This window comes from Nelumbo lutea, chromosome 1 (assembly GCF_056320005.1).
Source record: "Nelumbo lutea isolate HS-2025 chromosome 1, American lotus-T2T, whole genome shotgun sequence".
NCBI lineage: Eukaryota > Viridiplantae > Streptophyta > Magnoliopsida > Proteales > Nelumbonaceae > Nelumbo > Nelumbo lutea.
The window spans coordinates 11,473,464-11,491,745 of NC_142684.1; the positions used below are offsets into that span (position 1 = coordinate 11,473,464).

At 37.6% G+C, this 18,282-nt stretch overlaps 1 protein-coding gene across 5 annotated transcripts in view; it reads left to right on the forward strand.

Moving 5' to 3' along the window:
* The window catches only part of LOC148873526 (phosphoinositide phosphatase SAC6-like), a 66,540-nt gene that overhangs the window by 14,565 nt on the left and 33,693 nt on the right, over positions 1 to 18,282 (forward strand). For 4 of the 5 annotated variants that reach the window (XM_088967987.1, XM_088967803.1, XM_088967865.1 and 1 more), the window contains 10 exons: positions 2,745 to 2,802; positions 3,277 to 3,333; positions 3,442 to 3,475; positions 3,621 to 3,701; positions 4,881 to 4,987; positions 5,070 to 5,156; positions 5,323 to 5,400; positions 13,465 to 13,535; positions 13,620 to 13,718; positions 16,748 to 16,847. In XM_088967987.1, coding sequence (XP_088824113.1) covers positions 2,745 to 2,802; positions 3,277 to 3,333; positions 3,442 to 3,475; positions 3,621 to 3,701; positions 4,881 to 4,987; positions 5,070 to 5,156; positions 5,323 to 5,400; positions 13,465 to 13,535; positions 13,620 to 13,718; positions 16,748 to 16,847 — 772 coding nt within the window. The remainder of the gene's footprint in view (positions 1 to 2,744; positions 2,803 to 3,276; positions 3,334 to 3,441; positions 3,476 to 3,620; positions 3,702 to 4,880; positions 4,988 to 5,069; positions 5,157 to 5,322; positions 5,401 to 13,464; positions 13,536 to 13,619; positions 13,719 to 16,747; positions 16,848 to 18,282) is intronic. The other variant, XM_088968034.1, reaches the window with a different exon arrangement.

Consider the following 18,282-nt stretch of genomic DNA (forward strand, 5'->3'; position numbering starts at 1 on the left):
CTTTTTTCTGAAGTGATGAAGTAATACTTTCTCAAAAAATAATATAACCTTGAATTATTCAGGGGTGCAACTTAGTTACCTGATTAAATTCTTTTCACTCCGGACCCAAGATTTTGGGTTGGGATTGATCAAATTTAACAAACCTAAGCCTGCCCAAGTTGTACCCTAGAACCACATTTACACAACTCATGTTGTTAATCTGCATACATTTTTACCATATGAAATAGTTTTATGCTTATGGAAGCACTTAGAAAACTGCAGGAAGGTTGGGCGAAATTTAAAAAATTTCTATCTCTCCCATCTGGGAATTGCATTCCCTATTTTAGAAAATTGCATTTTCAAGGATCAATCTTGAACCAAACCGGACCAGATCTGAAACCAAAAGGGAGGAGAGGGATATACCTGATACGGAGTAACAGTAACTCCCAATGAAGGTGTTCACACCCAAGGAGAAATCCAGAAACGGCTTCCACTGAAGATGACACAATGTGAGGTGAAGCAGGTTCAACAGGATGGCTCTTCAGCAAGAACTGAATTCTTCAGCAAGAATGGGGTAGAGGGCTGGTGAGCATGACTTCAAATTGCCTCTTCTTCCAAAAAGCAATATCAAGAACAATTCTTGATCACTCCCACAAGTGGAGATCGAACTGGGTAGGGGCGGCAAGAATAGGGGAGAACTCTATAGACTGCTGTAATGTCTGTTGTGTGTTTTGCATGTCTACCATGCTCTCTTATTTATAGCCTTAAAGAGGCAACATCCTAATCTGATTAGGAGTTTCCTGATCCAAATCTTTATTTGGATATGGACTCTTTAAGTGATAAGGATAATCCCTATCTTATCTGCAGTTTAAGATCAGCTTGATCCTAATCAAATTAGGAGTTTCTTGATCCAAATCTTTATTTGGATATGGACTCTTTAAGTCGATAGAACTTATCCTCTTATCCTTATCTGTTGATCCAAACCCAGATTTCCCCCTATTTAATTAATCTAATTAACCTAGTTCGAATTGGGCTTTAGGCCCATTAAGTTTATGTGCTCACTTAACCTCCTAACCTACTGCCCAGTTGGCTCTCTTTGTGTGGCGTGGGACCCAAACATTGATCTACACATCAGTCACATGGGTTCAGCCCAGCCTTTGTTACAAGGCCTGGCCGAATTTACTGTAGGAGACAGTGAAGCCCTGAGTCCATTACCATGGGCTCTTAATGGGCCCAACATTTACACTAAATGGTCATTGTTTCCAGCCACCTTATGAAAACCCAAGGATTGTGGGCAGATGCAAGATTAGCCCATCAGGTATTACCCTCAATGGTCTTACACTTAACCTCTCAGCCCATAATGATCAAACACTGCCCGACAAGAGAGGACCTCTCTCTCGGCTGTAAGGAACAATGCTGCACCCTCTACTCACATGGATCCCGGGAATTAAAACCATTTGCAAACATTTTGAAACCATAATATATATATGTATATCTTTATATAAATATATTTTGCAAAACAAATTTCAACGGTTGAAATCAACTGCCGGAAGTGTAGGTTTCAATCAAGAGAGTGCATTCCCCGATCATTCACTTTGTTTGACAAAGGGACTGATCCTGTCACTATGATCACCCGCTCAAGTGAATTCTTAGACTGTCCCAACATACCCAGGTTTTGACCCCCTCTAAGGATCTCATTGATTGGCATATCAAGGATAGCCCAATCCGACACGTAGTGCAGTACCATAATCGAGTCTAGGGGTCAGGTGTAACATTCCAGTTTTGCCCATCTATCTCCAAGGTCCAGGGCAATACTGGAAATTTGATCCGGTTTAGGGTTTCAAGAAACCCACACTGCATGTACCTCAGGTCTCACCCTAGCAGCTGAGACAAGCCACCCCAACCAACTTGGTGGTACATCAGTGTTAGCCTTGGCAGGATAAATCTCCCCAGATCTATCCAACGGTTGTGAAGATTCTAAACTAACACGAGTCTCATAAGTGTCTAGTTTAAGGGTATTACACAAAAACACACCACAATGACATGAATCAATTATGTACTTTATTCATTTACAATAAATGTCGAAAGGTATATCAATCTGATTGGAGCTAAGGGCATAACTGTCTAATATTCAAAGATATCTTAATCATATTGTTGATTTCTTAGCTAGGTCTGGTATGGGAAGGGATATTTTATACAGTACTAATTCTTTACTTGTTTCTTTGGTGGGCTTTTGATAATTTTGTTTAAGCCCTTGTTTGTACATCCTTCCCTTTTTCTGAAGTAATGAAGTAATACTTTCTCAAAAAATAATATAGCCTTGAATTATTCAGGGGTGTAACTTAGTTACCTGATTAAATACTTTTCACTCTGGACCCAGGATTTTGGGTTGGGATTGTTCAAATTTAACAAACCTAAGCCTGCCCAAGTTGCACCCTAGAACCACATTTACACAACTCATGCTGTTAATCTGCATACATTTTTACCATCTGAAATAGTTTTATGCTTATGGAAGCACTTAAATCCCTTTGACTTAACATTATATGAACTCAACTTTTCCTACAATGATTAGTTTTTTTTTATTCAAAAAATATCATTGCTTTTTTTTTTTTAATCTAAAAGAGTTCTATTCATATACTTTCATTTCTTTTATATTCTTTGTTCCTATTTGGTGTTTCAGTGTTAGATCTTTCTCCTGTATGCTTATTTTCTTCTGGTAGGCTTTTATTTGTTAATATTTGGCTTTTGTTGCTTTTGTATTGCAGTGCTCAGCGGTTGTATAATTTGGGTGATGAATCAAATGCGCTTCCTCTTTGGAGACAGGTGAATTTCTGCTTAAAAATTGACTTGATTTAGTGCTTATTGAATTGTCTAACAGTGATGAAAGAAGTTTTTGGCTTTCCAAATAAAGGTGCCTTTGTTGTTGTTGCTTGCACCTGCATTGGTGTGGGTGATGAATCAAATAATCTTCTTTGGAGATAGATGATTTTCTACTTAAAATTTGACTTAATTTCTAACTGAATTGTCTAACATGATAAGAGAATTTTCTGGCTTTCCAGATAAAGGTGGCTTTTTTGTTTCTTGCACCTGCATTATGATACAATAAATGGCCTTTCTATCTTTATATCTGAGAAATTGACCATTTGTAAATGTCATATATGTTTCACCAATTAAAAAACGTTATATCTGATTCACCCTTTGCAGATGTTATGTATAGAATTTTTCTTTCTTATTTTACCGAATAAATGACTAATTTGGTTTATCTCATCACTACTTTGAGTTGTTGTTTTGTTTCAGGTAGACCCTAGGTTTGTATGGAATAATTATATGCTGGAAGTGCTCATAGATAACCAGGTAAGATGTGTTCATAAAGATGTTAATATATTGCATGACTCATTTCCTCCAATATTTTGCAATTGTAAACAAGTGGCTTCTGACACCTCTTGATTGTAATGTCTACAGCTTGACCCATACTTGCTTCCTGTTGTCCAAGGGAGTATCCTTACATTTGATGAGCTCTAGCTTTTATTCGATTTATAAAGAGCCAACTATTGTCTTGATTTATTCCATTGCATTATTTGACTAAATATAGGGATTTTATCTATCTTCCAAATTGGAGTTACATCTTAACAGCCCATTAGGCTTTCAGAACTTTCAGGCAGCAATTGGGAGAGACATAATTGATGTTACTCTTATTGCACGGCGATGCACAAGGAGAAATGGTGTGTATGCTCTCAGAATCTGAATTTGGACTTAAGTTGTTTGATTTGCTAAAATTTGCCACTTGTGGATACAGTGGTTTTAGTGGGAGGAGCCCATTTTGTTCTGGTTTAATTGAGTTGAGCTTATCTTATTTCATCGGGATAGGACTTGGAAGGAAATAATTAAGAACCAAGATGATTTAAAAGGTTCCGATGTAGGACAGATTTGGGATAATGTATCTCTTACTAATATTAGAAAAAATAGAATCATAGAAAATTGAAGTTAAAATAAGTCAGAATCAAACCTTTTTTTTTTTTCTCAAATCAAGTTGAATTAAAGTACTCTTAGTACACATTTGTCAATAGCCTAAAACTAGTGAACTCATCACAACCAAACAAAACAAAGGAAAGAACCATTTTTTTGAACGGTCAAATGTGCCAATTAAAAGGAGTTTTCTCATATATGTATATCATGTTGACACATACTTTCCTTAAGCACCGAGAAATCAAAATTGGACACTAACTGTAACATCTAATATGCAAACATGAATTTGTAAAAAGAGAACAACATCTAAGCCTAATACCTAGCAAAATGTACTTTAAAATAGACAACTTTATCTTCATAAATTAAAGAAAAACTTGATGATAAAAAAATTAAAGAAATTCATAACCCTTCATGTATTTGTTGGCAAAATACCATATCTTGCTTAATTTGTGTCTAAATCACATAATTTTGGGCTTGTTAGATAAGTGATCAAATACCCTATGGTAACACTGGAATAAGGCCACTGGAACAAGTTTTAACCCTTTAGTTTTAGGATGCAACTAGCATAATGGCCTTTAGACAAAATTATCTCCTTACTTTAGGTGAAGACTAAGTAGTACAAAACAACTTTGGAATTTAGCTCCATTATGTCCCACATTAGAGAAATTGGCCATAGTCAGATTAGTAAACTTTGGCAAAATGGGTGGTGGTTGTGGGTAAACTGCATGATACTTGACCCTAGAAAAATAATTCCAGTCCAAGTCATTCGGTTATTGAGAAATCATTCTTTTGTATATCAGAACACCATCATCAATTGAAGTAAAATTTTGATGTTCTAATTAAATATCATCAGTTGAGAATAGACAGCCCTTAATGTTAATATGTTATAGTGGTTTGAACATATTGTTCATCCTAATGTAATTATTACTTATAAGGTACACGAATGTGGAGAAGAGGGGCTGATTCAGATGGTTATGTTGCAAATTTTGTGGAAAGTGAGCAGATTGTTAATATGAACGGGTTTACAGCATCATTTGTTCAGGTAACTTAGACAAGTATACTTGAGGTTTTATTTTTGTGAATATCTACATTGTGTTAAATTGATTTCTGCTTTCAAATTGCAGGTTCGAGGGTCTATTCCATTGCTATGGGAGCAGATTGTTGATTTGACATATAAGCCTAAATATCAGATTGTGAAACCTGAGGAGGCAGTGAGTATTTTAATATCCATATACCATCAATCAGTTCTTTATTTTCCTTTTTTCTTTTGTATTGAAATTATTTGTTGTACAATCTTTTCAGTTTATATTTGTATTTGGCAATGCTGCATTACCAAATTTCCAAATGCTGATTCTTGTCGATTTATATTCATTTCAGCCTCGAGTTGTTGAGCGACACTTTTTGGACCTAAGAAAAAGTTATGGGTCTGTCATATCTGTTGACCTTGTCAATGAGGTAAATCTAAAAAGTTGTGTTTCTTGTTTTCATGGCTGCTATAAGTATTCTAGCATTTCATTATTTAGTTATTTGCACATGACCATACTAATTTATTTAAACACATAGATTTGCATGTACTGAATTCTTTACTATATATGCATACCCCTGAGTGTCCAATGGGGACAAAACCTCCTTTCAACTAGATCTTCGGTGGTTCCAAGTGGTTGTGTAGTGTAATCTAATCACCCGACATGTGTTTCTTCATATTTATATGAGAAGCATGATACTATCTTCATATTAATTCTCTAGTGGTTGATTCAACTTAGTACCCTAATCATGACTAGAGTGTGGGATTTTATGGGGCCATTTTCCAATGGTTTCCCTGGCTATCTGGCGCAGTTTGGAAACAAATTGCGTTAAGAGAAGCTTCGAAGAAAAGAACAAAAGCCAAAAATAACAAAAAGAACAATCCTTCACTAAATAATTAAGAGAAAATCAACAAAAACCCTCTAGCTTTTTCCTAGTTACTCTTTATATAGACTTATTTACACCCTTATGCCTCCTACAAGGAAGTTTTCTAATATAATAAAACACTCATTATTATAATCCTATTAAATCTCTTCAAAAAAGAAAGTCTTAATTGAATATAAATTCAGAAATCCCACTGTAATGCTAACTTAGTAAATGCAAACCAAGATAGGTAGATACAAAAATCTTGCATTGATGCTATCTTGTTAAATATGAACTAAGTTGGGTCGTCGAAAACCAACCTAGTAAATATTTACTTAATTGGGCCGAATCCCGTACTGCATCATCCTCCCCAGGTTGGAGAGTGTTAAGATGTGCCGAATAGGGGTAGTTTAGTCTTCTTTTGTTTATTAAGTAACTTGCTTATGTGGCAGTGTTATTAGAGTTACTCTGCCCCACACTTAAGTAAGGTCATTTCTGTCTTTGTAACCATGATTAGAATCTAATATAGATTAAGGGGGTCGACTGAATGGGTCAACCATCAGATTTTCGACAGACCCTTCTTCTTCTTCTTCTTCTCCTCTTCCTGTTCGGACTATCGTAGCAACAGTCGAAACATGGTATCAGAGCCATGCTCCTGACCTAAGTCAGTTGGTAAAGCACCTCGGCATTGTTCGTGACTCTTCACCTTCGTTTCTGATCAGTCGATGGAGAGAACTGGTTTGCCCTAGGTCAGAAACATTACAGCTTGTCTCTCTGCTGCGCATAACCTTCTTCAACAAGGAAAGTGACTTCAGTAGTGAATGGTTGATTGATATTCTCAAAGGAAAGTTGGTTCTCTCTTCTTCTAGTGTTACTTATATTTCTGGGTAGAAACCCTACAAGAAGCTGTTGTACTGAGTAGAACCTAGAGAACTAGGTTCATTGTTGCCCTAAGAAGGGCTGTGTGTGCAGTAGCCGAATGGTGTAGGGCTGCTGTAAGTTGTTGAATGGTGTTAGGGCTGCTGTAAGTGGCCGAGTGGTGTAAGGTAGAATGCAGTGACCTAGCCGAACTCCTTGTGGTTGTGTAATGCCCTCTTAAGTGTGCTAAACAAGTCTGAACTGGGTGCAGCAGATTTGACTGTGTTGTGGTGCTTGAGTGGTTGTAAGAGGGCCTTTACTTGTGATTAGTGAATGGTAAACTGATGCTTATGTGGGACGTAAGTGTGTGAAGTCAGCAATAGTGTGAATAAGAACAAGTGTGTGAAGTCAACAGTGGTGTTTAGAGGCTGCAATAGGTGCTGAAATATCAAACTGTGAACAACATCAATCAGCTTGTAGCTGAGAAGTAAAGTTAGAGACAACTGTGAAAGAGTACAATGGCAGCAATAGGAGATGGCTACAATGATCAGAAACCTAGTGTAGTAATTTCCTCCGACTACCTAGGAGTACAAATGACCTCAATTAAGTTAAATGGGGAGAACTATGTTCCATGGGCTAAATCAATGGAAGTTTTTCTCAAGGCAAAGAAGAAAGCAAAGCATGTTAGAGATGAGAAGCCACCGGTTGACTCTCCAGGGTTTGATGATTGGGAACAAGAAGATGCTCAAATCATGACTTGGCTGTGGAATAGTATGGAACCCAAAATCAGTGCCAACTTCATGTTCCTTGATACGACTAAGGATATATGGGAGCATGCTAAAAAGCTATATTCTGGACAAGATAACACAACAAGAGTATATCAGCTGTATCAGGAGTACTTTGATTTACAACAAGGAACCAAAACACTAGAAGAATATTATGCCTGCATGAAGAATATAAGGAATGAACTCAATGTCTATCATCCCCTTACTCCAGATATTCAAGTTCAGCAACAACAAAGGGAGCAGCTAGATGTTACAAGATTTTTAGTGGGGCTGAAGTCGGAATATGAACCAGTTAGAGCTCAAATATTGGGGGGCTCTACTCTTCCTACACTTGAGGAAGTATTCTCAAGACTTTGTAGAATCTCTTTGGGCCAGACAGAGAACCCCACACAGTATGATAGATCAGCACTTGTGACAGCTAGAGGTGGTGGACATAGTACAAGAGGGGGAGGTCATTCCAGAGGGGGCCGTGGCAATTCCATGATTGGTAGGGGTGGCCGTGACTCAGGGGGAGGCCATGGCAGAGGAAAAAATAACTCTACAAGGAAGTGTACTCATTGTGGTAGGGATGCACACACAGTGAATTTCTGTTATGATCTACATGGCCCTCCCTCTAAATGGGCTAATCATGTTGTAGCAGGCGAGGTTGCTATTAGTGACAGTAAACTGGCAGACCTAATACCTCCCACATCTACATCTACTTCTGGGAGGGAGATGGTGAGTGTTTCACGTGATGAGTATGAACGGTACTTCACAGCATACCACTGCCACATATGCCCAATCAGGTATCGCTTGCATGTCATCTAAAACTCCTTCCTGGATTATTGACTCTGGAGCCTCAGATCATATGACCGGGACTCCAGGTGTGTTCTCTTCTCTTTCTGAAACCTCTACATCACAAACTATTACACTTGCCAATGGGTCCTCATCTCCCATCTGTGGTGTTGGTAATGTTGACTTGGCTTCTGTCCCCTTATCATCTGTTTTATACGTACCTAAGTTTCCATTCAATCTTATGTCTGTTAGTAAAATAACCAAAGCTCTTAACTGTTCTGTTACCTTTTTTCCTTTCACTTGTGTTTTTCAGGATCTCAAGACGGGGAAGAAGATTGGTGGGGGGCATGAAGCTGGTGGATTGTATTACCTTGACAACAGTGGATCTTCAATTGCACTTCAGACTTCCCTTACTCCTCTACAATGGCATTGCCGACTGGGACATCCATCTCTCAAGGTTCTCAAGATGTTGGTTCCATCATTGAGTCAGTTGTCAGTTTTACAATGTGAGTCATATCAGTTTGGTAAACACCGTCGTGTGTCCTTCAGTTCAAGAGTTGAGAATTGTATGTTGAGTCCTTTTTCTTTGGTTCATTCAGATGTTTGGAGTACAATCAAAATAGAGTATTATAGTGGGTACAAGTATTTTGTCTCCTTTATTGATGATTGTTCAAGAATGACATGGATTTACTTAATGAAAGAAAGAAGTGAATTATTTTCCATTTTTCAAAAATTCCATGCTGAAATACACATACAATTTGGTGTTCCAATCAAAGTTCTCCGTTCAGATAATGGTCGTGAATACTTTCTTACTACATTTCAATAGTATTTAGAACAACATGGCATTATTCATCAGACCTCGTGTGCTTTCACCCCTCAACAAAATGGGGTGGCTGAATGGAAGAATCGTCATCTTCTTGAAATTGCTCGGTCTATGCTTCACCACATGCATGTTCCTAAACGGTTTTGGAGTGATGCTGTACTCACTACATGTTTTCTCATTAATCGGATGCCCTCTTTTATTCTTCATGGTCGGTCCCCCTTCTCCATCTTGTTTCCCACTTTATCTCCGTTTCCATTAACTCCTCATGTCTTTGGTTGTGTGTGCTTTGTTCATAATCTGAGTCCTGGAATAGACAAGCTAGATGCACGCTCAATTAAATGTGTCTTCTTTGGCTACTCTCGGACTCAAAAAGGGTACAAGTGTTATAATTCCATTGCCCGAAAGTGCTATGTCTGCCTTGATGTCACATTTTTTGAGTCTGTCCCCTTCTTCTCCAGTCATGAAGCACCCTTGTCCTCACCCTTCCCTCCTCTTCCTCTTCCTGTCAGTGATTCAGTTCCAGAGGCTGTTGTTGGAGTAGACTCATCACCTCATCCAGTGCAGGTCACCACTAAACGACCACCGACCTGACAAGTGTATACACGTCGAACGACACCGGCCCCTCCTCCTGCTTCTACCTCATCTACGGATCCTCTCATGGCTCCTATTGTTGAACCTTCAGATCTTGACCTACCCATTGCCTTACGGAAAGGTAAACGTAGTTCCACACTCCATCCCATTTCCAATTTTGTTTCATTATCTCGTCTTTCTGCCTCACATCGCCAGTTTGTTTCACTTTTGTCTTCTATTTCCCTACCTAACAATGTTCAAGAAGCTCTTAGTTCACCTGGATGGCGGCGGGCAATGGAGGAGGAACTTTCTGCTCTTCAACATACTCAAACGTGGGAACTTACTACTCTTCCACCTGGGAAGCATGCTGTGGGCTGTAAATGAGTGTATACTGTGAAATACTTGCTAGATGGTAGTGTGGAGCGTCTGAAGGCCAGACTTGTTGCTAAAGGTTACTCACAGGTGTATGGTGTGGACTACATGGAGACATTCTCTCCGGTGGCTAAAATTGGTTCAGTTCATGTCCTAATTTCCTTGGCAGTTATGTATGATTGGCCTCTCCTTCAACTTGACATAAAGAATGCCTTCCTCCATGGTGATCTAGTGGAGGAGGTATATATGGAGCAACCACCTGGGTTTGTTGCTTAGGGGGAGGGTGGTAAGGTGTGCAGGCTGAAGAAAGCAATTTATGGGTTGAAGCAATCTCCACATGCTTGGTTTGGGAAGTTCAGCGAAGTGGTGAAGAGTTTTGGAATGAAGCAATGCCAGGTTGATCACTCAGTGTTCAGCTATGACTCAGAAGCTGGGAAGATTTTATTAGTGGTCTATGTGGATGATATTGTCATCACTGGTAGTGATAAATTGGGGATTGGAAAACTAAAGGTATTTCTGCAAAATCATTTTCAAACAAAGGACCTTGGAACATTAAAGTATTTCTTGGGAATAAAGGTTGCCAGGTCAAAACAAGGTGTGAATCTGTGCCAAAGGAAATATGTCCTTGATCTATTGGAAGAAACATGACTGTTAGGTGCAAAACCGGCTGAGACCCCTATGGAACCAAATGTTAAGTTGAGTAGTGATACAGGAGAAGTATTTGAAGATCTTGGAAGGTATAGACGACTAGTGGGAAAGCTGAACTATCTGACTATCACGAGACCCGACATCTCCTTCGTAGTCAGTGTGGTGAGCCAATTCATGCAGAACCCTCGTATACCTCACTGGGATGCAGTCCTTAGAATTGTGAGGTATCTGAAAGGAGCCCCAGGCCATGGGCTATTGTATAAACCAGGAGGAACACTTGAAGTAGTTGGGTATACAGATGCAGACCGGGCTGGCTTAGTGAGTGACAGAAGATCTACTACAGGCTATTGCACATTTCTGGGAGGAAATCTTGTGACATGGAAGAGTAAAAAGCAGACGGTTGTAGCCAGAAGCAGTGCTGAAGCCGAGTATAGGGCCATGGCTCACACTACCTGTGAATTAGTGTGGCTGAGGAATCTCCTACAAGAAATTGGGTTTCACATGGATAAACCTATGAAATTGTACTGTGACAACCAAACTGCACTACATATCTCATCCAATCCTATCTTTCATGAGAGAACAAAGCACATAGAGGTTGATTGCCACTTTGTGAGAGAGAAGGTTCTTTCCAGAGAGATAAATACAGAACATGTGGGCTCCAATGACCAGTGGGCAGATTTGTTTACAAAAGCTCTAAGCTTAGGGAAAGTGAACTATCTATGTAACAAGCTGGGATTATATGACATATATTCTCCAGCTTGAGGGGGAGTGTTAAGATGTGCCGAATAGGGGTAGTTTAGTCTTCTTCTGTTTATTAAGTAACTTGCTTATGTGGCAGTGTTATTAGAGTTACTCTGCCCCACACTTAAGTAAGGTCATTTTTGTCTTTGTAACCATGATTAGAATCTAATATAGATTAAGGGGGTTGACTGAATGGGTCAACCATCAGATTTTCGACAGACCCTTCTTCTTCTTCTCTTCTTCTTCTTCTTCTTCTTCTTCTTCTTCTTCGGACTACTGTAGCAATAGTAGAAACAGAGAGAATTTGACCCCGGATTCATGTTACCATCTGAGAGGCTGCCAACATATGGCGTTGCAATTCCATTATGCTTCTTTAACTTTCTCATAGGTAATCGGTGGTGTAATCCTCTAATATGAATTGGAATATCTTCATTACATCTCATAAATTTTGAAACATTTTTCTTGATTTTTGAATAACTTATTTCTTCCTTTACTAACCATGTTGGACATTGCAAAACTTTTTTGCCAATATGGATCTTCGTAGACATGTATGTATACAATGTGATCATAATCCCCAAGATTATAAGTATTATCTCCATTATTTTGGAATTCATTGTGAATGATGGAAGATTCCGCCTTAGGAATTGGTTCTTCATCAAAGATTGGAGGTTTGTTCCAATCAACAAGTTTCTCTTCAATAGATATTGTTGAGGGGAATGACTATGAAAGATATTCGTTACAATCCTCAACAATATTAAAGCAATCAACAAAGTCATAAGATTTGATTTTACCTTCAGACATTGGAACTGATAACTCCTCCATGGAACTCTATTAAATGAATTTATTTGGGGCTATACCTCCATGAAACTCTGGGAACTCAAAATTGAGATCTGTTTCCCATCGCTTCTGTTCACCACCCGTAACTACAACCAATTTGGTTGCTTGCCAAGTAGAGAAACCTCCATGAAACTTTGGGATCTCAATATTGAAACCTGTTTTCCACTGTTTCTAGTCACCACTGGAAACTACAGCCGACCTGGATGCTTGCCTTGATGATGAAAAGTAACGAGTGGAGGCACTTGCGTTGGGGCCACTATCCCCTGTTTCAGAATGAGAACATAGCGTTTTAACTCTTGAGGAAGTGCATCGACTTGCCTTCTCAATTCTGCCACCTCTTCTTGTGATTTGTTATTGAATTTCTGATCCACGACGTGATCCACTTGTTTCTTCTTAGGAGCCATAATCCAAAGAAGGATCAAACTTATGCTCTGATACCAAATGGCGTAGTTCGGAAACACATCACGTTCAGAGAAGCTTCGAAGAAAAGAACAAAATCTGAAAAGAATAGGAAGAACAAATTTTCACTAAATAATTAAGAGAAAATCAACAAAACCCCCTAGGTTTGCCCTAGCTACTCTTTATATATACTTATTTACACCCTTATGCCTCCTACAAGGAAGTTTCCTAATCTAATAAAACACTCCTTATTATAATCCTAATTGAAATAATGCTAACTTGGTAAATGCAAACCAAAATAGATTGATACAAAAATCCTGCATTGATGCTATCTTGGTAAATACAAACTCAGTTGGGCTGTCGGAAACCAACTTAGTAAATGTTTACTCAGTTGGGCAGAATCCCGTACTGCATCACTATCCATGGTCTTAGGAGTGGTAGACTGGATACATGCCTAAATTTTGACCTTTTTTTTAACAAAGTGGCTTCTCTTAGATTTGGACCTATACTCTCATGCTTGCGAGTCTGACATTTTACCATTATACCAAACAATGGCCTTTGGATCAATATGTTTGTATTACTTAAAATTATGGCACAAAAGCCTATTGAGTGCTAACATGTACAACTAGAGGTGCTTGTAGTCATGCATATATATATATATATATATATATATATATATATATACATATATACGCATATTTATGTATGTACATATACATATGCACACACATATGTATAATTGTGTGTGTATGTTATGTCAGTTGTGGTTATGCATGAATCTATGAGATGACTTTGATATAGTTTTGGTTGTCATTTTCTCATCAGCGTGGAGGTGAAGGATGGTTGAGTCAAAAGTATTCCAATGCAATGCAGAATGTTACAAATGACGATATAAGGTAAATAATTGCCTCTCTTGTTAGTGTGCAATTTCCTTTTACTATTTGCTCTTATTATCTTCTGAAATCAATCAATTACTGTAGATACCTCCACTTCGATTTTCACCACATTTGTGGTCATATTCATTTTGAGCGTCTCTCTATTCTTTATGAACAAATTGAAGATTTCCTGAAGAAAAATAGGTATTCTATCCTTTTCAAATGCGAAATCATGAAATACTTTATTCTTGATTAATGCTAAATCTATGTTTCTTGAATTTTTTGCTTAAAACCCTATAAATTCAAACAGAAATGCAACGTGGTACAAAAGATTTGTTTGTATAATTTATGGGTTTTTGTTTCATCTCTTGGTTGTTTATAATATACCAATGTCATCTTACAATTAAAGGGATTTCTATTTTTATTTTTTAATCTTTCTGTTTCATTTTGTATTTAACAACTTTAATAATTTGATTACAGATATTTATATTGATTCTTATTGAATGCTCACTTACCTTAGTTAAGATACCATTTCTATTGTCAAAAGACTAAAGCAAAGGGTATTTTCAGCAACTTGTGAACAAGATACCAATACAAGGAAAAGTAAACTGAAATAGCATAGCCTATATTTTCTTCTCTAATTAAATATAGATTTACAATAAACAGTATTGTTTGCCTAAGTAACAAAGTATGGAGCAGGTTGGAATATAGAAGTGCCAAATTTTAAAATATTTTCTTCTGTATATATTACTTGCATTTTTCTATACATATACTGTGCTTACCATTTAGATCATTTACTGAGCTTCTCTAAATGTCTTCAAGACTGAGAGTGACCACTTCATGCAAAAAGCCAAAAATCAGGTCCTTTGTCAGTATATCCCTCCCTAAATTGCAGATAGATAGGACGAACAATGGGTAATGGCCCTTTAAATGATGATATATACATATTGGTTAAATCTGGTCCTGTTCGTACATAAGTCTGGACCCTTCTAACTTTACCATTTCTTGTGTCATTGGATAGGTTCCACTCTCACTTAGTTGATTAGCTGGTACAAGAATTGGCCTGTAAGATTATAACTGTGCCATTGTTGAATTTAATTTGATGACAGAAAAATCTTTGTTTTATAAATAAAAGTTCTCCACGAACAATGTCCAAATTATATGGTTAGAAATCATCCATTTATGTTTTTGTGGCCAGATTTTTAGGTAGGACCTATCTAATGGTGGATCCTGATCCTTAAAACATGCAATACTTGGAAAGATATGTGGGCCTCAGATGCTTCTATAGGTGCTGGTAATCAAACCCAATACACTCCCTATTATAATATTATATTCCAATGCCTTCTTCATTTGTATGTGAGAATAATATCTATAAGAGGGAGGAAGAGTATGAATTATCAAAAAAAAAAAAAAAGAGGGAGGAAGAGTATGTTGCAGGATCTTTGTGATTCAGCACTATTCTTGTAACCAACTTATGTCTATATGTGTATCACAAAACAAAGAGCTAACAGAGAAAGAAGAGAAGAGATGGAAATAAGATGAAAACCCTAGGCAATCACACCTAAGGGTGAGGTAAATCACACCCCAACTTAACAATCATACCAATTCTGTAGAGAACTTTCTTTTTTCATTAGCTAAAACTCCTCTTCAAATGAGCCTTGAAAACTTAATAATAAGAAGAAGCCTCAATTTGCATCTCCCCCCCCCCCCCACCCACCCCCCACCCCCCACCCCAGTTAGCTTGCCCAAACAAGCCACTTACTAAAAGAAGCTAGATTAGGCTAAACCTCCCCCAAGGAAGTGCATACATAACGCAATAATACAAAGGGAAATTACTAGGCTAATACTTGTCACCAAACATAACCTTAAACATGCAAAATTGCAAAAGTACCCTTTCTATCTAGAAATGTAAAGAAGTCAAATAAGTCCTGTCCAAAAGCAAACTCAACCACACAAAGAGCATCTTAAGGTGGATTGAAGACTCTAGGGTCTTCCCAAGTCGATCCATTGCTAACCCAGCTTCCGTGTGGGCCCCACGTCATCATAATGATGCTAAATATGCATAGGAGCAGCTTTGGTTCTCTTTTGATACTTCTTAAGTTGATCCCCATTAGAGTAAGAGGTGTTTGGTGAATATTATGTATTAGAGAGAAAGATGGTAAATAATAAACTTGCATGCTTTTAATGATAGATATTGAAGATAGGGTGAACTGGCTGTGGAGTTGATCTATAGAAACTTTGGAGGGATTTGATAGATAGAGGAATGAGGTATATCAGTGATCAAAACCTTTTCTCAACTTGGGAAGGCAGGGGGAGGAATGCTGGATTTCTGTGAAGGCTGGGGGAAGATATAGGCAACATCTGACTGTGTATCACCTAAGGGAAAAAAGTTACAAGAAGGCTAATTGATGTATTATGTGCAATAGCAGGGTGGAGAGCCTTTCTTTCTGGAAACTGTCTCTAGTGATTTCCTTCAAATCTGACATATAATGACCTTCTGTGAACCATGGTAAAAAGTAAGTTTCTGGTCCATGGGACTTTCCAAGAGAACAGCATTGTATGTCCTTGAAAATTTGTTATTTTGTTCTACATCATTTCTCCCATTTTGTGTAGGAGTTTTCTAGTGGGAGGTGGGCTAGATAGAAAACCTACACTAGGGATACATCCCCCTTTTACAAATGCAATAGATGCTATTCCATCCCTTGATATCAAAACCAATCTAGTTTGAAGTTTGTTCACTTTTCCATCTCAAACACTCATGGGCTTTTTTGTTGGATTTGACCCTATCCAGTCTTGGGTAGGGTTACCATTGGTGGAAAATTGCACAGAGATTGTTCTTTTGGGCCTTGTACAAAAGCTTATGAACTTTACTGATTGCACCTTTTTTCTGTGACTGTTTCTTTTCTCCATTTTGATTGCATTCTAGTAAAATAATCTGCTATTTTCTGGTAATATTTCTCCCTTTGTTGTGTACTATTGTTTTCTTGTGTGGTCTATACTTCTGGTGGCATTTTGTTTGTGTGTATTCCTTTATGTTCATGTTAGTATTCTTTATCTTCTAGTAAAGGAAAAAGAAGAAATAATTAAACTTAACTTCCAAAAGTAGAAATTATTTAACTGTCTGTATCTCCAAATCAATTTATTAATTCCCTTTCAATTTGTTTGGCAGCATAGTTTTCTACATATATTGTGTTTCTCCACATTCAGTATTTTTACCTTTTATATTTCTATAGGTATTTTTTGTTGAATGAGAAAGGTGAAAAAGTTGAGGAGCAGCATGGGATTGTGAGAACCAATTGCATTGATTGTTTAGACCGCACAAATGTTACACAGGTGAAGTTAAATATACTAGTCTATTTTTTCTCTCACATTTACTTTACTCTTTCTTAGCTTGAACAGGTATGCTGGGTACCATATAAATATTAAGATTGCACTTTATGCAGATAATTTCCATTGGCTAACTACCTGAATTGGAGATATTTAGAAATTCTATAGAAGATTGCAAGAAATGTCAAAGCGATTCTAGACTCAGAATGAAAACCGTTTCTTGGAAGTTATCCAAACTATATAAAATGCTTGGAATTAGGGGATTACAGGAAGGGAACAAATACTGAACAAAACATTCTTAGCTTTATATATCCTGACGAGCCAAAAATTAATAAAGAAAAAATAATGTAAACATGTTTTGAAATTGTTTGTTTTTGTAGTAGGATGCGAAACAGTAGTCTTGGGTATTCAATTTGGGTCTAGGAGTATTTTCGTCATTTCATAATTTAGATTCTGGTTAGGGGCAGTTGGGTGCACCATTGTTGGGCTTTGGTCCCTTGGGTTTTTTGTAACTAAAGCTATCTTTTGGGGGTTATTTGAAGTTATTTTATTCTTAAGGAGTTGTTTGTGAAAGGGGGACATTCTAGGGGTTTATGAGTAAATATTTTAGTTGTTTTTCCAGTAAACCGTTGAGTCTTATAAAAGGAGATAGGGGCTATTTTTGGGTGTATTTTGGTTCTTTTCTCTTGTTTGAGCTGTGGATCAACGCTTAGCTAGAGTTTTCAAGTATTGGAAGCTTAGGTTTTGAGGAGTCAGCCCTTTTGGCTATTTCCAATCCTTGTATTGCCATGTGTTCACGCAAGAAGCCAATTCGATGCCATTGCTACTATAGAAAAATGGTTCTAGGAGGAGTTTTGCTTTAGGTTCAGTTTTGAAACCTATAAAAATATAGTTTGCTTTTGTTGTTTCAGCTTTGTGTTATTGTTCACTTAAAGTGCTACATTCTAACTTTCTTGCTGACAACATCAAGTGGCACCAAAGCAAATTCTTTCCTTGAAATTTCTTCAAAGTTCACTTTCTTGTTATATCTTGCTTACATTATAATGGTTGCAAGGGGTGCATGTGGTAGGGGTAGTAGAAAACTACAACATGTCATTATATAGGCATTTCAAGAGGATATAAAAGGGCTATAGGAATAGATTGAGTGTGTTGCCCAACTTGTATCCCAAAATGCTGCCAGAGATTGTTATGTAGCAAGTGATTTGGGGCTAGGAAGGAGATGGCAAGCTTCTAGAGCTGATGAACAACAGAACAACCGACTAACATTGTTAGTGAAGAATCAAGTGAAGAAGACATTAAGAAACTTGAATGTGAAGTGATAGTGCTTAGACACCCCATGGTTGTGCCTCAAGAACCACTATCAGGGGAGTAATTAGGGAAGAATATCTTTAGAACACACTATACAACTAGTGGGAAATTGTGGAACTTGATTATTGACAAT